Raw genomic sequence first — 23,290 nt, 5'->3', positions numbered from 1 at the left:
GGGCCCAACACTTCAGGGCTGCTGCTGAGGCCACCCAACCAGGCAGGCAGTGAGCTCACTGCCTTAGAGTAAGACGTGGGCCACTGAGAGAGGGGAGGATTCAGACTCCTTCTTCTGTAAAATGGTACTAAATATAAAAGGCCTCAAACTGAATACGTGTGGAATTCAACCTTACATCTACTGAGGATTTTGTTTCTTTGACAGTCTACCATGTCATGGATTTCTAAATCAGAACTCCCCAAATGATACATATGTAAATGAAGGCAATTTTTTTCTCTTTCATTACAAGCTGAAAAAAGTACAGTGCATAGAAAAACCTAACCAGACTTAAAACTGGGTTAGAGTAGGTCACTGGTTTTAGGCACATGTTTTCATCCTGGAATTCTCTAGTCTGTACCGCAGGTTAGGTCCTTGCCTTCCTCCAGAGTCATCACAGATGGACAGGGATGCTCACCTCCATACTCTGTGATCCCCAAACTAATTTCAGGACATTCAGTCATTAAAATGATAGCCAGTTGGTAGACAAAACACTGACAATCCTCAGTTTTGCTTTTAAAACCAAATGTGACAGCTACCAGAAAACGGACTAGCCAACACCAACAAATTGGTTTGCCTCTGCCTGCTTGGTGGCCTAGGGAAATATTGAGGAAGAAATTATATTGCAGTTGCTGACTAAATTGTTTAGATTTTCAGTAGGTCTAAGAAGAATCATCTTAGCCAATATCATGAAGATGTGATGCCAAAAAAAAAAAAAAAGATGCATAAAGGTGGAGGGAATTCTGGACTTTCCTGGGGTCCGATATAAATCGTGGAATCTGATACCACCATGAAACATACGGTCACACCTACAGTCGACTTCTAGAACATTCTGGAAGAAATGATTACAGGAAAATTTAACCCAATGGCTGAGGCTTCCTCTCCTCTGTTCAGATACCTGTCTGATTGACATCTGGTGTTCCCAGAGCTTCCAGTAATACTCCAAAAAAGAGCACTAAAGATAAATATGAGCTGGCCATTATGCCACCTGTGCCTTCTGGGCACTTTCTGGGCTGCAAGTCTGAGTTCAACACTTTGGAGGGTGTGTCCATATTGGAGTGACAAGTCTTAGTCTGTGGCATGTGATAATTCTTGCTGGCACTGCTCATTCTGAGGAAAGATTCTCTCATTAAAAAGGGAAACTTTAGTTGTCAAAGTGGCTCTGAGGCAGTCAAAGGACAGATAAAACAGCCAAGATATTTTTAGTCTTTCCTTTCACCACTCTGAAAGAAATCCTTTCAAGTTTGGCAAATATATTACATTACTGGGGATTATAAAAGGGTCACATCTTCCATGTGAAGAAACCAGGACTCTCCAAAGGCTCCAGAATACAATGTCCTCCCAAGAAAAGTGGCACAGTGGAGAATTCTGTTAATGTGCTAGCATCCCTCCTCCCAAGGGGTCACTTCCTTTATACCTGTCCAATAAATCTATGGAAAAGCCAGCGTCATTCCAGCAACTTCATATTCTAACCACAATTTGACACCTGCCTCAAAGAAATTATACGCTGATTTTTTTATAAACATATTCGTAAAATGTTACTGCTAAACGTCATCAGTCAGCTAACGTCCATCAACGTCTAACAAATATTGAAGTTTCTGTTTCCAAATTAACACTGCATTTACACTTAATAGCTGCTGCCCTAATTTAGGGACCATTAGGGACACCAAAATTACTTGATTGGCTTGCTAAAATTATCTCATCATTTCTTTCCCATTGAATTCCCACTGCTGTCAATTCTACTTTTATTTAAAGTTTTGAGGGTCCCTATGAAAGAAAGCTAAATAAGGATATTATAAGGATTATGAGAGTGTCAACAGAAGTTCAGCTTAGTAATATAGTGGCTGAAGAGGGTAACCAAATCACAGATGTGTACCTAAGGTGATAATGCCAGGTCTGGATCATGGGACAGGCCTGTCAAGGTCAATAAAGAGAACAGTGACATTTTTTTGATCATTTCTCATCTTAATCACGAACACGGCTGAGGTCATGCAGCACACTGGGAGGCTGGTGAGTTCTAGCCTGCACCAATGCTCTCAGGTCCATCGTTTCCCACCAAGCTCTTCCTCCTCTCAACAATGGCTCTGATGCCAAGGGTGTGTATAGCCTGTTTTCCACCCTTTGCTATTCCATTCCAATTCATAATTTAGGTTGTCTGCCTATTAAAATCTGAGAGCTGAAAGAAGAACAGTCATCCTCAAGGGCTCAAACAGTGTCTCTACAGCAGGTGGACTGGGGCAGAAGTCCACATGATGCAAGTGTTGAGGAACCACACAAGTTTTCATTATAAGGGTGTGAGAGGTGAAACTGATTTCCTCCAAGCCTGTTAACCTTGACTGTTTAATTATCCTTATAAATCAATCCCAGGACTCAGACAAGGAGAGCTGTAAATACATTCAGCCTCCTACCTGAGGTCTCTGCATTATACGGTCCATCAGTCCACATACTACCACATAACTCTCAACTGAGGAATGCCAAAGTGTTAGCTGCCACGCCCTGACCCCTCAGCCTGGTGCCAAACAAAAACACCCAGTGAGGAGGTGCAAGGAACTCTGCAGCTTTGGAAGATCCCTGCTTTGCCTTGCCAAAGCTGAAGTGGTTTGACACAAGGGTCCTCACACCATGCAGTCCAGGGCCAACCAGGAGAGGACAATGATGTCAAAGGCCTCTGAGCCCCCCGTCATTCACCCCTAGCAGACAGCACTAGATTAAAGAAAATGATGCTGCAATTTTTAAAGCATTGCCATGGAGCGGAAATTTGTGCCAGGAAATAGAGCGTATTTTGCTCTTATATTACAAAAGTGTCTGCTCTCAAATCCAAAAGGAGAGTCCCTCACCTGACACCTTGCCAGGACAGGATTTAAGAGTACCAGAAGGCTGATCACTTCCACACGTAGCCCGGTCTGAGTCCTGCAACATTCTCTCCCCAACTCTCCATCGATAGTAGCAACATTGAAAGGAAGAACCAACCCTTACAGCTTATTCTAGGCCCTCCAGTGTCCAGCAACATGTTGCACATAGACAGGACCCCAGAAGAGCTCACGGCATAAATGCACTAGGACTCTGTGTAGCTTCCACCTTGTGAACCCTTGTGTACAAGCTTTTTAAGAGCCAGCTGAGTTTAAGTTTCCCCTTAGGAGAATTGCGTGAGGCCCTCCAGTGTCACATAGTAAGTGCTTCCTGGCACTTCACATATGCTTCACATGTGCCAGGAGCTGCTCAGCTTTCTGCACGTTATTCACTTCTTACGTCAACCCTATGTAACAAGTTATATGTTATCCCCTTTTTACAGATGAAAAAACTAAGACACAGAGGAACTAAGTAACATGCCAAAAACTATGGAGCTGTGACTGAAATCTAGGATCTCTGGCTCCAGAGACCTGACCTTAACCATTGCACATGAGTGCACACGCACGCACACACACAGAGGCCTGCCCTCCCACACTTTCCAGTACATCGGCAGCATTAGAACCTTCAATACTGAATATAAGTATCTTAACTGTTGCTTACTTGACTTTGCAATGCATCTGATTCAGAAATTTAGAGATGGCAGGACTTTTCTAGAAGGGAGGAGTCAAAACCATGACATGAAACTCTACTCTTTCCTCTTCTTTCTGGAGAAACCCTACCTTCAAGAGTCCATTATCACTCAGCACCTCTTCAGCCCGCAGGACAAAGGGTGGATTCACAAGGTAATGTGAGAACACCCAGATTAAAGACACCAAGTGAACAACCCCCTGCCCCGATCAAAAAAAAAAGAAGATTCCTGAGCTCCAGGTTAGACATGTTGATTAAGCATTTGAAAGGGAGCATATGGAGAAACCCACCCCTAATTTAACCAGGATCTCTAACATTTGAGAACCACTCTGGCATTGAAGCTGTGCATGTTTCTTTTTGGAACATGATCCATATTTTTCACTGAGCCCTTCCTTGATGCCACTGGCACATGGTGGCAAGTGAGGGTGGCATTTGCTGAGGGGGGCTCTGGTGGTACAAGACTGGGGAGAGATGTCAGAAACATTCTCTGGGTCTCCTTCTGCAGATATTACCTACCTTGCAGGCATGTGGCTACCAGGTCCCCATTTAGATGACTACACTTATGGTTATGGCTAAGAGCCCAGTGGCATGGAACACAAAGGCTTGCTAACCAATAAAACTCCACCTCTGATTGCTCATGAAGGCCATTCATTTGCAGCTAATTCAAGAGCACTACTCAACTGCTCTCATATTCATATACTTCTCAGAGTTTAAGAATAGTACACAGGAGGTTTGAAGTGAGCCAGAGTACTTGGATACTACAAGCCTAGATTTCCTGTTATCAGTTCTCTGCTCACAAGGTCCAAGTAATGACAGAGCTGCTTAAGCCCATTATTCAGACTCACCAGTTTTGCACTGGTGAGCAAACGGCAGACCACACCAAGGTCTACATCTCCCAAAGCTCTACCATCTTTTTTTTTTTAACCTACCACTGTTACTTGACCCAGCTATGAGCTGCTGGCATGCTTGGCTGACTTTTCTCCTTTCTTTTATCTCACCTGGTGGCTTTGTGAAAGGAGAAGTTTTCCCCAGGTGTAATTTGTCTCAAAAATTATCTTTGTGAGACAAATAGGAAATGTCACACACACAACAACAAAAAAAGAAAAAGAAAAAAAGAGAAAAAGAAAGAAAGAAAAGAAAAAAAAAAGAAAACCATTAACATGATTTGATCTTAGCTGACCTTTATCAAATTTTGACCATTTAAAAAGAAGACTTGAAGCCCAGAAGAAAAAGAGGAAAGGAGCATTAATACCTAACCTCACCTTTCCTCCCTAGGGCTCAGATCGAGTGGGGACTGAACCCAGGCTCATCTTACATGGCACCACAAGAGCCTTATAAGAGTTTTTTCTTATGTTTGTAGTAGATACAGTAATTTTTACAGTCTCATCTTCTGCCAGACAATAAGAACCTGAAGGAGGTAACAAAGAGAAGATTAAATTCCTCAAACCGTGTCTTCTGGGGAATACCAAGGCCAGCTCAGGTTCAGCTGTGTGTAGCTTCCTGTGTCAGGCACCTCACATGGGTGAGAAGGAGCAGTGTCCCTGTGTCCTCCTCCAGGTTGTCACCAGAAGGCATAGAGCCTAATGATAAAGGACTGGGGAAACCTGGCCATTAAGATCTGAAGAGCTGGGTCTCTCCCCATGGTCCCTATCTTTTTCTGATATTTCTGGGACCCTGCTGGGGCACACAAGATCTGACATCCCTTTCCATCTGTGCAGCCTACCCCACTCCCCACCCTTCAGTCAGGCTCCACGACTCTCAACTCTCACCAGGCTTCCCTCGACTCTCACCACTACCCCAGCTAGGACACACTGACAAGAAACAATGCAGTGACTATTGAAGGATGACTCCTGGGTACAGGAGCATCCTGGCTGGGAAACGGGGCTTCAAGATTCCAACACAGTCAGCTAAAATGGCGAAAAATTCAAACCAGCTATTTGATATAGAAATCAAAATAAGACATGGTTTAATTCAGTTTTCTTACTGAATTTATGTGAGATGTTTTATTTTGTCCTTAGATTTAACCTGTGCATTCCAAATTTAACACATCTATGTATGATCAAAACTAAGCTACAGTCCTATTTTGTAAATAATGAACATTACAAAGGAGTGTCATTTACAAAATGTCTGTAGGCCAGTAGAATTAGTGCCATATGATATTTGACAATGCAAATGAATTGAAATGAGTTTTTTCCAGCATAGTAGGGATTCCCAATGTCTAGACCTGAGATGCCAAGTTTTTTTTTAATTAAAAATAGCATTTTTTAATTTCAATACATAGGTTCTATAGCATTAGAATCATAATAAATCACGTTACACTCATAACCAGAACAATTAAAGTGGATGATTACCATGCTGAAGCATATTAAAAGAACATTATCAAGCCATCTGATTTATAAATGTTATGTCAAACATAGTCATAATAAGGGAAATTTTACCTGCAAAAACCCCTGTAATTGATCTTCTACTGAACCAATACTCTATCTCCTGGGTGACATTTCACTCTAGGACTCCTGAATGAGTCAGAATGTGAACATCAATTAACCAGGCACTGGCTACAGATGAACATCTGCTCTGGAGAGGGAAGCGAGCTTCAGAAAAGGTTCCTCTCTTTGCTCTTGTCTGACTGGTGTACAGAGTGAGGAGTAAGTTTCGGTGCTTAGGTGCAAGTGATGGCAGGGACCTACAAGGGACCCACACGAGTTCATCAACAGGGGTCAGGAGACTCACTGTGTAGCCTGCAGGTTAGTTCTCAAAGACTTAAGTAGCCTTTGGATGGCACACCAGGGCTAGAGAAGATGTGGCCAACACTTGCTCCCTAACAGGGCATCTCCTGGATCATCTCAGGCTCACATGGAACAAGCGCACAAGTTAATGATGCACTAGAGCCACAAGGGAAACCTCAGTAAGTTTTACAGCAGCATCACAGAGGCTATGATCGACACACAAGCTGTAATAAAAATATAATTTTTTTAAAGTACAGGGGGTGAAGCTTTGCGCATTGGCAGTATCATAGCCAATGAGGTTTATCCGAGGAGCGATTATTGCTAATTAAAGTACAGGGGGTGAGGGGAGTCCTATATGTCTGGAAATAGACCTGTGAGTTAAAAAATGAAATCAAAAGGGAAACTGTAACATATTTATAACTGAATATCAATGAAGATACTACCTGTCCAAATTTCTTGGAATATAGCTAAAGCAGTACCTAGTGGGAAATGTATAGTTTAAACAAATTTACCAAGTTATAAGCAACACTGAAAACAAAACATCAAAAAACGAAACTCAGGAAAATGGAAAAAAGAGCAAGGGAGCATATCCAGTGTGTAATTTTTTTAATTCTGAACTCTACTGAGATAGGTTATTTTCCTCCAGATTTGAATGGCATAAATTGTGTATCCATGTGGTTGCGAGATGCTGTGTAGATTATAAGATGATGATACATCAGTGTCTTCTACTCCTGCTCTGTACCACTCCCACTAAATCTCTTAAATAGAAAAAAATGGAAGTCAACAGAAAATGTATTTGGTTCAGCAGCATCTCACATAAAAGCGCAAGAGAAAATGTGGTCTGGGTTCAGTTAGCGGCTTCTGTCCAAGATAATGGATTCTCTGGCTAAACTTTTGGCAAAAGCATTTTAAAGAGAGCCTGCACCCACCTACAGCTGCCAGTTTAATATGTCTTGTACATATTTTGTTTCCAGCTAGGAAGAACCCTGAGGAGCCCTTTCATGAAATTTGTAGCCCATGCAGTTTCTTTTACAATCTTTTTGGGACTGTTAGTTGTGAATGCATCAGACCGCTTTGAAGGCGTTAAAACCCTGCCCAACGAAACCTTCACAGACTACCCGAAACAGATCTTCAGAGTGAAAACCACACAATTCTCCTGGACAGAAATGCTCATCATGAAGTGGGTCTTAGGTAAGCAGTCACTCTGTCCTATATTCTCTCCTCCACTAATGATAATAGGACATTATTAAACTCTGACTTCTGAACCTCTTCCTCTCCTCGAGTGCCCTCTGGCAGGCAAAATGGCAAGCAGATGACCAATACGGAAGCCAAAGTCAGCTTCTGTATATGCTGGTGTAGAAGACGCACAAACCTTTAATATAAATCCCAATTTCGGAAGAAGATGTTTGGAGGAAATGTGCTACATACTTTTCAATACACATGTATTGAAAGTGACTGTAAAGTAGACTTGCATGGGAAAATGTATTTGGACCGTTTAAGTGTAGTCTATAAGAAGCCTCAGGAAGTCAAGTTTTGTTTCTAGTAAAGAGTATAAAACTTCAAAGCTTAAATGATATTTTTTATCACTGACTACTAATATAGAGTAGAATCTTGATGATAAATATAAATCTAAAAAGTTAGGGGAGTAACATTTTCTCACTGTTTGTGTTAATGAACATCAGGACCCTGTGCAATTCCTCCCTGCGGTGATATTTTGTGCTGCCAAGGTCTACCACTAGAATTGCCAAAGAAAGTGTTCCCAATTTCCCCAATGACTAGCTAAGACCATCTCTCTTTTGCCTACTTCATAAGAACTATAAATCAATAAGATAAACTAAAATGGTAAAAGCTACACCTGTATAGGCAAAATGTGACAGAGGTTTTTCTAACACTGAAATTTGCAAAATTGATAAAAAAAAAAAACATTAGACATGGAGAAAAAAATGATTAACTGTAAAAGCTATAATCAGTGACACTGTACATAACTAAAATCTAATCAATAAATTATAATATTTGTGTCAAAAATATGAATTTGATCAGAATTTTTGAGCAAAACAAAACTGAAGACAGAACTGCCAAATTTCATCTCTGTAGTATCACAATGTGTTCAATTAATTAAACCACCCTAATGGTATGCACCCCAGATTTTGCTTTTGTCACAAAATTTCAGTATTCGTGTAATTTTCACTGTGTTTACATTAACAAACATGAGTAAAACTGTACACAGGGTCAAAGTGTGTATGCCATCAATCAACAAAATCACAAAAAACTAAGTACTTGAACACAGCCCAACACATGACCTGCTGCAATTAAATGACATAGCCTAAGCGAGCCACAACAGTCAAACCACATGAGAACATCCTACAGATGGCCAAGCTGAGAGCAATGGGGATATGGACTCTGGGCTGGGTCTCTAAATAGGAAGAGGGTGATAAAGGTTTGATCCAAAGGACAGGGGCAGGAAAGCATACCATGCTTACCAGAGGCTTTCCATCAACCAGCAAGTCTATGACCAAAGGCTCATTTAGTGGAGTCACCGGCACTAAAGCTGTAGAGAGACATTAAAGCCTGCTGCAGTGAGTTCTGGAGTCTAACTTTCACAGTTCAAGGCCTATCCCAATTCTCCCTAGTATACCCCCATGGATAAACTCAACACTTTAACACTGCAGTGGACTGAACATCTGTATCCCCCCCCCAAATCCATATGTGAAACCCCTAACCCCAATGTGATGGTATCAGGGAGTGGAGCCTTGGAAAGGGATTAGGTCATTAGGACAAAATGCTTATGAATGGCCTCAGTGCCCTTGTTAAAGGGTCCCCGAAGGTACCATGTGAAGGTACAACAAGCAGTCTGCAACCCAGAAGAGGGCTCTCACCAGAACCCAAATATGCCTGGCAATCTAATTTTGGACTTCCAACCTCCAGAACTGTGAGAAATAAATTTCTGTTTATAAGCTACCCAGCCTGTGACTTTGTTACAGCAGTCCAAATTGACTAAGACAGAGATTCCATTTTTTTAATGTAATTTATTGTCAAGTTAGTTAACATACAGTATATATACAGTGTGCTCTTGACTTTGGGAGTAGATTCCCATGATTCATCACTTACATACAACACCTAGTGTACATCCCAACAAGTGCACCCCTCGATGCCCATCACCTTCCCGCTCCCCCACCTCCCCATCAACCCTCAGTTTGTTCTCTGTATTTAAGAGTCTCTTATGGTTTGCCTCCCTCTCTGTTTGAAACTATTTTTCCCCTTCCCCTATGGTCTTCTGTTAAGTTTCTCAAATTCCACGTTATGAGTGAAAACATATGGTATCTTTCTCTGACTGACTTATTTCATTTAACATAATACCCTCCAGTTCCATCCATGTTATTGCAAATGACAAGATTTCATTCTTTCTCATTGCAAAGTAGTATTCCATTGTATATATAAACTACATCTTTATCCATTCATCAGTTGATGGACATCTGGGCTCTTTCCATAATTTGGCTATTGTTAATAGTGCTGCTATAAACACTGGGGTACATGTGACCCTATGAATCCTGTATCCTTTGGATAAACTCCTAGTAGTGCTATTGCTGGGTCATAGGATAATTCTATTTTTAACTTTTTGTGGAACCTCCACACTGTTTTCCAGAGTGGCTGTACCAGTTTGCACTCCCACAAACAGTGCAAGAGAGTTCCCATTTCTTCACATCCTCACCAACATCTGTTGTTTCCCAAGTTGTTAATTTTAGCCTCTCTGATTGGTGTGAGGTGGTATCTCAGTGTAGTTTTGATTTGTACTTCCCTGATGATGAGTGATGTTGAGCATGTTTTCATGTGTCTATTGGCCATCTGAATGTCTCTGGAAAAGCGTAAGACACAGAACAAAAAAACAAACAAACAAACAAACAAACAAACCGTAACTCACATGTTGGGTTTATGGATAAAACTTAAAGAGTATTTATGGCACCAGTCACTCACCCACCACCTTTCCCACTGGCCTCCAGGGAGAAGACTGTGGTGAGTGTGACCTAACTTGCTCTTAAGTGGATAGGTAGAGCTACCATATGTTACTGAAGTATGACTTCCTCCTGATTCCCCATATTTCTCTTCCTGGATATCAGAGCACTGTCCCAATAAGAGGCATGTATCTCTAGCTAGAAAGGACCCAATTTCTATAGCCTAGTCCCAGTTTCCACCCATCAAAGCAGAGCTGAGTTTTTAAGACTGTTACATGAAAAGTACTGGGGAGGAGTGGACTTGTTAACCTATTACCTATTATATTTCAGGTAGAAGATTCTAACCACTTTGTCTTATTTAATTTTTGTCAAACTTTGTATTATGAATAATTTCAAGAATATATAAAAATCAAGACAAGAGTATAATAAAACCCATGGACCAATCTCTCATGTTCAACAACTAGGAAGTCATGGCTAATCTTTGTTTCATCTATGCCTTCACTAGCTCCCTTCCCCCAATGCTGTAGTATTTTGAAGCAAATCTCAAGTACATATCATCTACAAACATTTTTGTGTGTATCACTAAAAGATAAGTTCTCTTTTTTCAATCTTTTTTTCTCTCTTCAAGTTCACTGATACTTTTTCCTCATTGTCTGTGATTCTAATCCCCAACTGGTGAATGTTTCCTTTCAGCTATTATATTTTCCAGCGCTTGAAATTCTCTTTGGCTCTCTTTTTATCTTTCATTTCCTTCTTCATGACGTTTACATTTTCTTTTAAGTCCTTGAACATAGTGGGCATACTTATAGTAACTGTTATAAAATCCTTAACTCCTAATTCTATAATTTCTGTAATTTCTGGGTTAACTTCTATTACCTAATATTTCTCCTGACATAAATCCCATCTTCCTGCATCTTGGTGGGTTAGTAATTTCTGATTGAATGATGGGCACTTGATATGTTGTTGATCATCTAGATTTTGTTGTCTTCCTTGAAAGAGTGTTTGGCTTTATTCTGACAGGCTATTAAAATTACTTACAGATGAGTTTGGTGCTTTTCAGGCTTTCTTACAGTGAATCTGGAGAAAATTAACCATAAGGATTGTTTCTCCTTATACTATAGAGACACACATCTGGAGTCTCTACTAAATGCCCTGGATAATCAACAAGGAACCTCAACTCTGGAAGGTTGGAGCTCAAACATCTCTCCATTGTGGGTGAGCTCTGGAAACTATTCAGCTTGCAGCTCTCTGGCTGTTAGTGGAGTTTTATTCTTGGCATTCATAACTTAGTATTGAAATGTTCAAAAAGACCCCTATGTAATTTTCTGGACTTGGTGGTTTTGTTTTTTGGTTTGCGTAGTATCCTTCTCTCTGGGACTCTGCCACACAATGTCTAATTACCTCTACCTTCCTGAACTCTAGACTCTGCCTCTTCAACTCAGTAGGACTGCCTACCATGCTTCTGGGATCCCTCTCCATGCACTGCAGACTGGAATGTGCCACCATAAAGAAAGATATGGTGATCAAATGGCTTTCTGTGCTGGTTTCCCTTTACTGAAAGACCACTGTCCTATGCTATCTCCAATGTTTGAGGATAGTTTCTTTTTTTCTTTATCTCTTCTCTCTTTTCTAGTTTACTAATCCCATCATGTCTGGTAATAGAAATCAGAATTCTTTTTTCTAAAACAGAACCACAAACATAAAAAAAGTTTCATAATGATTTTTTTTGTATCTTTAAATACCTAGTCAGTACTCAAATTTCTCTGATAGAGGAGACAAACTGAATAATGACCTGAGTAGCTTGCTCTTCTCTTCCTTCTGCTCTGTTCATATTTTACCTTCTCAGAGTAGCTGAGCAGATAACAGCATGTCCTCTCATCTTCCTACTCTGAGAAGATGAAATTTTAACAGAGACCTGAAGGTAAGCTTTGCAGACATCTAGGAGGAAAGCATTCCAGACAGAGGGATCAGTATGTGTTGAAGGCTTAGATTCAAGGGAACTGCAAAGAAACCAATGTGGCTGAAGCTTAGTGAATGAGGAAAGAACAGAGATGAAGTCAGAGGGATAGGCAGAGTCAGATCACACAAGGCCTTGTAGGCCATTGTACACAGTTTTGATTTTATTCTGAGCACGACAAGAAACCATCAGAAAGTTCTGAGCACAGAAGTGACATCATCTGACTTAAGTTTCTGATGGGGTTCACTGGCTGCTATGTACAGCACAGAGGATTCTAGAACAAGAAGAGAGGCAAGGAGACCAGTTAGGAAGCCAGTACGTTAATTGAGACAGGAAATGGTTTGTTTTGAGGAGGTGGTAGGTGGTGATTACATTCTGAAGATAAAATCGATAATATTTACTTTTGGATTTTGTGTGGGGCGTAAGAGAAAGAGAGCAGTCAAGGAAAATTCCATGTGTTTTAGCTGAAGTAATGGTATAATACAGCACCATTCACTGAGACAGGAAAGACCAGGGGAGGAGCAGTTTGGAGAGAGAGCAGAAAAGGAAATCAAGAGTTCAGTCTGAGATACCTATTAGACAACCAGGTGGAAATGTCAAGGAGCACTTGGCTATACATGTCTGAAGTACATAAGTATATAAGGAGAGGCTGGTGCTGAAGACATAAATATGAGCATGTCAGTATATTTAAAGGAAATTACATGCAATCACCTCGACTGTGAATGTGGTCAGACAAACTGAGGACTGACCCCTGAGGCGTGATGATACTTAAAGGATGAAAGACGAGAAGTATCTAGCAAAAGAGATTAGGTAAGAGGAGAGCCAAGAGAGTGGTGTTGAAGTCTATCAAAGTAATAACTGTGTCAAGAACCAGGAAGTGATGACTTATGTCGAATGCCGGCAGATTAAGTCACATGAGACCTGAGACCTCACCACCAAATGTGGAAGCAAAGTTCCGGAGTAGTTAGAGGGGATGGAATCCAGTATGCAAGTGGAGGACATGGACTTAGCAGGGCCATGAACTCCTCATCCAGTATAACAGGAGGGAAGCAGGGGTTGAGAGCACAGGGCAGGTGGCTTGCTAGATGCAGTGGTGGGAGCAGTGTGGAAGTTCTTGGGGTATTTCTCCTACTTTCTTAATTCTTTTCTCGATAAATATTTTCTAGTTATTAGGCATTATATTATGTATCAGGCGCTGTACCAGATACTGGGGAAGCAGTTGTAAAATATGACTAACATGACCTTATCCCTAAATACATTCTGGAGCTCTTTAGTTATTACAAAGTACTACTAATCTTTGAGAGAAAGATTCTGAACACTGTGTGCACTGCTGGCACATCCGAAAGTCTACAGTCTGATTTACCCTCTGCTCAGACATGGAGAGCCTTGAAATGGCAGGAGGCCTATAATGACAGAACTTTGAATTCTACTTGGGCGGGAAGCCTTGATCGTCTAGATACACAGCAACATGGTCTTTTCTCCCATAACTATCATATGAATGAATGCGGGACTTTGGACAGATTGATTATAAAAACACCATCATTCCCTCTACCAAAAGCTGCCCTAGGGCTGAAAAGAACCTTAGGACCCTAGCAAGTTCAACTTGCTCCTTTCATGGAGGAAAACGGTGGCCACAAAGAGGTGGATGGCCTTCTCCAGGTGGCCTGCTTCTACTCTTTGAACCCCCAGGCCTCAGTAAATTCTCCACACAAGACCTAGAGTGATCCACTTAAAATACAATCAGGTTTTTTCACTCTCTGCCTCAACACTCTTCAGTGGCTCCCCATCTCCCTCAGAGTGACACCAGTGTCATTACAATAGCCTACAAAGCCTTCCACCTCTTCACCCCACTTCATTTCCCACCACTTCCTACCTCACTCGCTCTGTTTCGGCCCCACTGGTTTCCTTGCCTCACACCATTTCTACCTCAGAACCTCTGCTGGGGCTGACCCTCTGCCTGAGAGCTCCCCCAGAGAGTGCATGGCTCATGACCTCACCTCCTCGGGTCTTCTGCTCTAAAGTCTCCTTCAAAGCGAGGCCTTCATAAACCAACCTGTTTGCAGCTGCAAGTTCTTCCACCCTGTCCTCCAGTTCTCTGTGCTCCTTTTCCTCCTAACAGTTAACACCTCTTACAAGACTACATGCTTTCCTTTGTTTCTTCCTGTCTCAATGAATGTTAACATTTCTGTAATCATGTAAATGTGTAGTTGCCCCTTTCCATCCTTTGCTATCACCATCTCCATCTGGTCATGTGGTTTTCCCAATGACCTCTTTCAAGGGCCATGTCGTGTGACAATGCTCTAGCTCACTTCCCCAAGCTTCTACTCACACTGGGCATGTATGTTGTTCCTCTTCTGCTGTATAGTTCTGTGGAAAAGTCAAACCCAATGAGAAATGTATTCTGCCTTCACTCTAGATGCTTTAGGTGACTACCAGCAGGAATTTGGGAAGAATTCAATCCCAGAGAGTTAAAACACAGGGTGGGGGCCACAAGGAGACTAAGAAACACACCGAGAAATGGAAGAAAAACCAGAACATGGTATTAAGAAAAGCAAGAGAAAAGTAGGAGTGAGGAAGGAGGGCTAAATTTGCCAGTAGACATGCGTATTCTGTAGCACTGTCAAACGAGCTGCTTTCTGGGGGCCTAAATGAACCAGGGACCATCATTCCTTCCAGGCCAGAGAACCTCCAATATCAGCTCATACCGTAGGAACCTCCTTCCTGCCTATCAGTATCAGTGGCAACTCTGGGGTAGTTGTTAACCGCTTATGATATGTGGCTTTTCAATTGGAGATTGGGGCTCCAGACACACTCATCAGAGGACTGTGTAACATTAGTGGTTCCCAAAAAGCCATTGGGTTCAGAGCGCAGGAAGCCTCTCCACAACGCATGCCATTTCTCCATCAAGGAATAGATTCAGGTCCAAAGACCTGTTCTACAGCACTCTTAGACCCTGGCAGTGTTTTCTAAAATAGACATCCCAGTATTGAAAGTGAACTGGAGATATACATGCTCAGCATAGTAAGAAAATACATTTGTGAAAGGGCTGTAAGAAAATACTTGGGACTGGGTGTCAGGAAACCCAATCCCGTGTCCCTTTCTCCTCGGTGGCCCCGCCTCTCTGAACTTTAGTTTTCACACGGGTAAACTGTGAGGATCAACCTCTCCCTCACTCCACTCACCCAGGGTTATTAACTCTTCAAGGACAGTGCTAAGTCCTGGCTCCAGAACCATACGGCAAGGTTTGGCCAAGAATCATAACATTATATGTGCTGAGTTCCTCACCTAATTCATTCTTCTGATCGTTTCCCCATTTATTTAGGTAAAATTCCCAAGCAGATTGCTCCAGTCAACTTTCCAAAGTTTCTCCCAACAAGTCAGACCACGTAGCTACTCTGCTTACCACCTTTAAGGGCTATCTTGCTGCTCAGAGTGCAGTCCAGCCTCCTCCTCATGGCCTGAAGGAAGGCTCTTCACTGACCTTCCCTGCTGCCAACCGCCAGCCCCACTCCCTGACTCTTGAGCCATACTCAGTCTCTTCAGGCACGCGGGAAGAGCCTGCTGTCCCGCACTTCCATGCCCACTATCTAGAACACCCTGCCAGTCCCTCCTCCCTCACCACAATAACTCCTGGTTCCTCACACCAAGTGTCCCCTCCTCCATGAATTCACTCCATTCAGTGAACAAATGGAAGTTGTTCCAGGCACCTTCCTGGGTCACAAGATCGGAACACTGACTGCTCTTATCCCTGTGTCTGTGTCTCCACAAACAATCTCTGGACGTTTTTATTACAGCATCTGTCACCGAGAGTATTCATTATTGCTTATGATACATTTGTCTCCAGCGCCAGACTGGTCTTGCTAAGGAAGGGCTGACATCTTGGTTATTGTATCCCCAGGATGGGGGCTGGTATGGAGTCTGCACTCAACAGTGTCTATTAAGTGGGTGGAGGAGTTTTCTAACCAGTGAGAGTAAGCTTGTGCCTCCCAAAGGGTGTGGTAGGTGACAGCACAGTGGACAGCAAGGGCCCTGAACTGTCTGTGTGGCTCTGGACAACTTACTTGCCATCTTGGCATGTAGGTTTTTTTTACCCAGAAGGTGCAGATTAACTGCAGTTTAACTACCTCTCAGGCTGCTAGGAAGGTGTACTGGGGTCCACCTGTGCTTAGCATAGGGCCTTGGCACTTGCACAGTAACTATCAGCAACTCAAATGAGAGAAGAGAAACAGGATGAGTTTTGTTAAGAAAATTTTAAATCTATTAACCTCATCTTCCTGCCTGGAAAACAGCTGAATCCCAAACGTGTCTGAGGCCCAGAACTGTTGCCAAGACCTGCCATTGAGATAGTGTTTGCGTGTCAGGGCTTCAGGGCATATTCTCTCTCCCTCCTGCAAGTTCACAGAACACCTACACTTTGGCCCGGTACTGAGAAGCTGACCTGAAAGAACAGACAGTCCCCCCAGGAAGTGGTCTGGGAAGTCTGCTCTGCTGAAGACGCTTGGGCAGTGTACAGAAAGCCTTGGGGCCAAGACCACTGAAGGAATGTGCACATTTAAGTCCCTGAGGATTCGGAAGGGGGAATCCCTTCTGAATAGAATCTGAGGCTCGGGATGGGAGGGAACCACCTTTTGAACTGTCAAGCTCCATCTCAGCAGCCTGCAGGCCATTATTCAGAAACTGCCCAAATGTCGCTATTCATTTCTCCCAAGGCTTCCCAGCATTTCCCAGCCTATTCCACTGTCACCCACCCCCCCCCCCCATTAATTTTCAGTGACCTTGTTCTCTGGACTCCAGGCATCCAGAAATGAAGGGGATTTTGCTTGAAGGAGGCTCCAGTACCCAGCATCCTTACCCCTGAGCCCCAGGGTTTTAACACTCCTCTGAGGGACAAGCTGGAGGAAAGGGACCATGATACCCAGCATGGATATAAAATGCTGAACCTTGGAAGCAGGGGGCCTAATTTCACTCACTAAAGTACTTAATTTCACACATTTCTTTTTTCATTAAGCATTCCTGCTGCTCAAACCCTTGGGCCCATGCTACTTTTACTCATGGCCTTGGAATAATTTAAATTAGCCTGGGTGAGTTAATATTTAAATCTAGTAAAACTGATGAGGGCATTTGACTATGGAGGAAATGATTTGCAATGCCCAATGAGGAGCTACTAGATTGGTCAGAAAAGTCAGTCTTCTATAAACAATCTGCATTTCAGATTCACAGAGCTTTTAGTGCTTGAAATTACCCCAATACCCAGTATTTTAGTGCTTGTATCATGGAACCAGGCTGGAATACTGGCAGAAAAACCAAGCGGCACTCGGAAATCTTAGTGGATCAGAGATTTATTTACCACCAGCGGGCTCAGAGGAGACCGTTTCTCCAAAGATCTGAGCGCCGAATGCAAGTGGGGAGGGTAACTTACAGTTGTCAGCCTCCGTATCTGTGGGGGTTTTCGCGCACGGGGCAAATGAAGGAAGAAGAACCAGAGGAGGGGTCTCCAAGCTAGAGACCAGGGCTTGTTTTAGTCCCATGGGCCATCTTTGGCACAGTATTTTATTCACCTCTCCAACACTTGAAATACCCAGTAAGTGGCCAAGCTAGAACCTGAACCCAGGACTTCCTGAATTAAGGCCAGTGATAGCCTGCAACTTGCCTAGTGCCCAGCTAAAAGCAGTTCCACTAAGACACTGGGAATTTTAATTTGAGGGGAGACAAAAACAATAAACATTACTTCTCCCAGCCTATAATGGTTTTTCTAAACACATTTTTAACACATCTATTTGAACTGGCACAATCGAAAGTGATTTCAGTGTTAAGACAATTTTTACTTTGCTGAACTACCATACAAATTTTGAACAGGGAAGCTTGAGAAGTGTGGCTTGATTAAGAAAAAGAAGGTAAGGCAGCAGTGTCTTATAAACAGACCTGTAATCTTTTGGGATATTTCCTGTTGTGGGGACTCAGATTTGAAACAGACATGCAGAGCTTAGAATCCACTGCTTCAAACAAAGCCACCACTTGTCTAAACAGCCTTTCTCCTCAGAAAAACATTTGGTTTCAATTCCTCTTATATAATGGACCATTTTCACCTGAAAAGGGAAAACTCTGATTAAAACACTGCCTGGGCAGGGGTGCCTGGGTGGCTCAGTCGATTCAGCGTCTGTCTGTCTCCAGCTCAGGTCTTGATCTCGACATTTGTGAGTTTGAGGCCTGCCTCAGGCTCTGTGCTGACAGTTCAGAGCCTGGAGCCTGCTTTGGATCCTGTCTCTGTCTCTCTGCCCCTCCCACACTTGCTCTCTGTCTCTCAAAAACGAATAAACGTTAAAAACAAACAAACAACAACAACAACAACAGTCTCTGGACAGAGTAGAGATGATCCACTGTGGCCGGACATGGGCCTGTGACCAAGTCAGCCATGTTCGGTGCCCATAACTCTTTGTCTGCTCCTAGTTTCATTCTTATTTATTTATTTTGAGGGAGTGAGAGAGAGAGCACGTCCGTGCTTGGGGGGGGGGGGGGGGGGGAGAGAGAGAGAGAGAGAGAGAACATGGGGGAGGGGCACAGAGAGAATCCCAGAGCCTGCTTGCTGTCAGCACGGGGCCTGTCGTGGGGCTTGAACCCACAAACTATGAGATCAGGGCCAGAGTCAGACGCTTAACTGACTGAGCCACCCTGGCACCCTCCTCCTAGTACCATTCCTGACTCCAAGCTTTTTAGGCAGGTGCATCCTCAAAGGCTACCAAATTATAGTGTGGTCATCTGCCAGTGTGCTTGGGTTTGACGTATGGAGGAGACAGAAAAGGGAACACCAGCAAACGGCCGGGGCGGAACTATTCAGGGAGACCAGCATTTGCTCAAATCCAGGATGTGCAGTAAGAGATCACAGGAAGGTCTGACAGCCTAGCCCTTGAGTCCAGACTTCATCTTAGGGACGAGGAGTACACTGCAGGGGCAGGTGACCATGATCTGACCTGTACTTGAAGAGGTAAGGACATAGAACTGAAAAACTGAGAGTCCAACCGGAGGAGGGTCTGCAGAACTGTGGTGATCCATGGTGACAGCCTGAGGAGTTGGGGCCACAGGAAGGAGTAATGGGCAACGGTGGGGCTGTGAGGTAGGGGGAGACGGGGCGGCCAACTTGGGATACGTGATATATCTGGCACTGACAGGACATCCACTTAGAGCAGTCTCTCTGCATAGCAGAAATGTAGCCTTGAAGCTCTGAAGAAAAACAGCAAGTTGTTTACCTGTGCGACATTTGCAAAGAAATGAAGAACGAAGCTTAGTCAGGGACAGAGGGAAAATTGAGAATGGCCCAACTCTTGGAAAGCAACAGCCTTTAAGAGCTGTGGGACAGGATGAGGACCAAGAAAGGAGGCTAAGGAAGAAGAAGGCTGTGGGAAGGCAGGCCGCCATGTCTGATGTGCAGAAGCCAGGGCAGTGCTGACCTCTTGGAAGTGAGGCATTCGTGAATGAAACTGTTTCACTAACTGACCACTTAGCAATTCTTTTACTACATTAACCTCCTAAGTATGCAGGCCAAATATAGTACATAGAATGGGCTGGTACGACGTCAAGTCTTTCCCAGGTTTGAGCGGCTATAAAACTCCTTAATGTCACTTACAAAATATTCAAGAGTCTTTTCCACACAGTCCTGGTTCTGAATCCATTTTTTAGTTCTGAAGAGGCAGAATAACACAGTGGTCAAGGCACAGACTTTAGGGACCGGCCTTCCAGATTCAAATTCCAGATCTCCTGCCTCCTAGGTGGGCACATTACAAATCTCTCTGCCTAAAGAACATTCGCTGTGAAAACGAGATAACAACAGGATGTACTTCACGAGGTTGTTCCAAAGATTTAACTGAGATAATATACACATACATGTACACCAAACAGTGCCTGACACATAGTAGGTGCTCAGAATGTTACTGAATCATTACACTTTAAAAATCTAAGCCAATTTCGTTTTACAGCATCAGTGAAGATAGAGAATGACAGTATTCAATATAGTACAAGGCTGTACACAAGCCACATATTTAATTTAAAATTTTCTAGTAACCTCATTATAAAAAGGCGAAATTAACAATATTTGATCTAACCTAACTTACCTAAAATAGTGTCACTTCAACAGGTGATGGCTACTAAAAAAATGAAGTATTTTACCTTTTTTTTTTTTTTTTTTTACTAAGTCTTTGATACCTGGTGTGTTAGAATACACTTACACAGCACCTCGCATTCAACTTGCCACATTTCATGTGCTCAATATCCACATGTGATTAGCGGCCATGATATTGGCAGTGCACATATAGAGGAACATATATCAAACTGTTAACTCTGGGTTACTTCGCAAGGCTGGCTTAGAGGTTAGGTAGGGGAACTAGCAACATTTTGTTTACATACTTCTACACTGTTTAATATGTTACAATGACAAGATACGTTTTTAAAACCCAGTTATGTTATAAAAAAATTATGAAAAAACTAACAACCCAAAATTAATGTTCACTGAATCATAAGACATATAGAAGGTGTTCGAATGTGGGAGTTAGGACACCTGGGCTCCAGGCCATATGTGGGACCTTCAGAAAGCCCTTTCCCATTCCTTGCCCTCAGTTTCCTTCCATTTCGTTTAGAAAGGGATGCTTCCTTAAAACCTCTCTGTTATTAAAATGCACAAATGTTGGACACTATATTTCTCCTATAATGCATCCAAGAATCTATGAAAGGATGAGAACTTTCTCCTCAATCCTGAAGAAGGTTTATCTGTAAACAGAGGGGCAGGTAACAGGTCTTCTGGCGATCTGAGAATTTCCTGTCTCTAAATCGGCCCTCGAAGACACGTTTCCGTTTTGCCGCTGGCTATCAAGGTTCTCAGCTCTAAAGAGCTCACGTGTACATTCATACCCTGGTTCCCTCCGTGCCCCGCTGTGGTCACAAATGCCAAGGGAAATGGAAAATGAGCCTGACCTTCTCACTCTCCCGCAGGAATGATTTGGTCCGAATGCAAGGAAATCTGGGAGGAGGGGCCGCGGGAGTACGTGCTGCACCTGTGGAACCTGCTAGACTTCGGGATGCTGTCCATCTTCGTGGCCTCCTTCACCGCCAGGTTCATGGCCTTCCTGAAGGCCAGCGAGGCCCAGCTGTACGTGGACCAGCACGTGCAGGACGACTCGCTGCACAACGTCTCACTTCCGCCGGAAGTGGCGTACTTCACCTACGGTGAGCCAGAGGGCGCTCTAGCGAGTCCTGCCTTGTGTTCCCGGGGCGTGGCCCAGGGCCCTGAGCTCGGCTCCACCTGCGGATCTGCTCCAACATAGCCCAGCTCCCTGCAGCACAAGCAGCTCGGTAGAATGTGCAATTAGCGACTATAAGAAATGAATTTTTGTGTGTTTAGAAGGATAGATTTGTTTTGGAAAGGCTCTTAGAACGTTTTCTGGGAGATTTTTTTTTCCTTTATTATTTTTTTTAGAGCTTGAGCAAGGGCACGTGCGAGCAGGGGAGAGGCAGAGAGAGAGAGATTCTCAAGAACGCTCCATGCCCAGCACCGAGCCCCTCTCGGGACTCGATCTCACAACAGGGAAACCGTGACCTGAGCTGAAATCAGGGGTCAGTCGCTTGAACGACTGAGCCCTACCCAGGCTCCCCGTTTTTTGTTTTTTGTTTTTTTTTCTTTTTTTTTTTTAAGAAAGATTTCATTTCTGATGTGGCTCCAAGAGCAGTAAGAGGAAATGTATAGATGAAAGAATTTTCATTCTGTATTTGATCCCTGTATTTTGTGCAGAGATAGGCCCTCAATTGCCCAATCCGAACATTCTTTTCTCATGGCAAAATTAGTTTTTTTGGAGATGACTTAATTCTTTCAAACCACAAGGCCATATGGTGGAAGGTAGTAGACTGAAATTTTAGGAATAATAAGAGTTACAGCATCCATTTATTGAGGACTTGCTAGGTGCCAGGAACTGTACAGACATTTTAAACCATAAACTCCAATCCTTGCAAAAGGCCTCAAAAAAATGGGGGGGGGGGGGGGGTCTTTTCTGCCCCTATTTTCAGATGACGAAATGGGCTTCCATGGCAGGGCTCACAGTGTTCTCAGAAATACAGGAATACCTTGGATAGCAAGGGATCCTGGCCCAACATGAACTGAAAACCATTCAGAATGGCATGGTGCTTATGTTTCCAGGCTTTGGAGGTACACTTAGATTCAAATTCTACTCCTACAGCTTACTCTGAGATTCTGTTTATCTAACTTTTCTGAGCCTTTATTTTCCCAAATGTAAAACCAGGAGAAAACCTATGTCAGAAAGTTTGTTTTAAATAAGATAGCGCATAAGAAGAATTTTGCATTGTGCTCTAAAAATATTAAAGGTTCACTAAATGGTAATAGTTATTATCAATACTGCCTATAAGGTCATTTGCCTGCTCTAACACTGTGCTTTCTGTACTAAAAGAGAAGTGGGGAGAAGAAACAGATTTGTGTTATTGTTACCAGTAAACTAGCTGAATAGGCATTCATTAATGGCAGCCACTACATTATGAAAGGTTTGAATGTCAAAAGTCCCTGTTACATGAAGTCACTCGGCAATGAGCTGCAGAGGGCTGGCCATTTAATACAGCTGTTGAGTTGCTACCCATATTCCATATGGATTGTGTTACACAGACTGTTACATGTAAATGTGGTAAGGAAACACCTACTGAGAAATGGCGAGTCTGGTAGTATTATAAGCCATTCGCTTTTCATTTGTTGGTTTAGCAAAATTAGACTTGTTAAAAGCAAAATGGGCTTATACGTTTTCTCCTCTGTGCTATTCAGGGTTCATCAAAGAAAGATAAGAGGATCTTGATACTAAATTGGACAATTTTCTTTTTTATTATTATTTTTGAGGGAGAGAGTGTGAGCAGAGGAGAGGGGCAGAGGAGGGGGGGAGAGAGAGAGAGAGAGAGAGAGAGAGAGGGAGAATCTTAAGCAGGCTCCATGCTCAGCATGGAGCCCTACAAGGGACTCTATCTCACAATTGTGAGATCATGAACTGAGGTGAAATCAAGAGTCAGACACTTGACCCACTGAGCCCCATAAATTGGATCATTTT

At 43.0% G+C, this 23,290-nt stretch overlaps 1 protein-coding gene and 1 pseudogene across 1 annotated transcript in view; both read left to right on the top strand.

The window, feature by feature from the left end:
* The window catches only part of TRPC7 (transient receptor potential cation channel subfamily C member 7), a 115,228-nt gene that overhangs the window by 73,200 nt on the left and 18,738 nt on the right, over positions 1 to 23,290 (top strand). Inside the window, exons 4-5 of the mRNA XM_049648871.1 lie at positions 7,274 to 7,490; positions 21,186 to 21,419. Of these exons, the coding sequence (XP_049504828.1) occupies positions 7,274 to 7,490; positions 21,186 to 21,419 (451 nt within the window). The remainder of the gene's footprint in view (positions 1 to 7,273; positions 7,491 to 21,185; positions 21,420 to 23,290) is intronic.
* On the top strand, positions 6,564 to 6,631 carry LOC125935933 (uncharacterized; annotated as a pseudogene).

This window comes from Panthera uncia, assembly GCF_023721935.1.
Source record: "Panthera uncia isolate 11264 chromosome A1 unlocalized genomic scaffold, Puncia_PCG_1.0 HiC_scaffold_17, whole genome shotgun sequence".
Lineage (NCBI taxonomy): Eukaryota > Metazoa > Chordata > Mammalia > Carnivora > Felidae > Panthera > Panthera uncia.
This window is presented reverse-complemented; position numbering and strand designations above follow the sequence as displayed.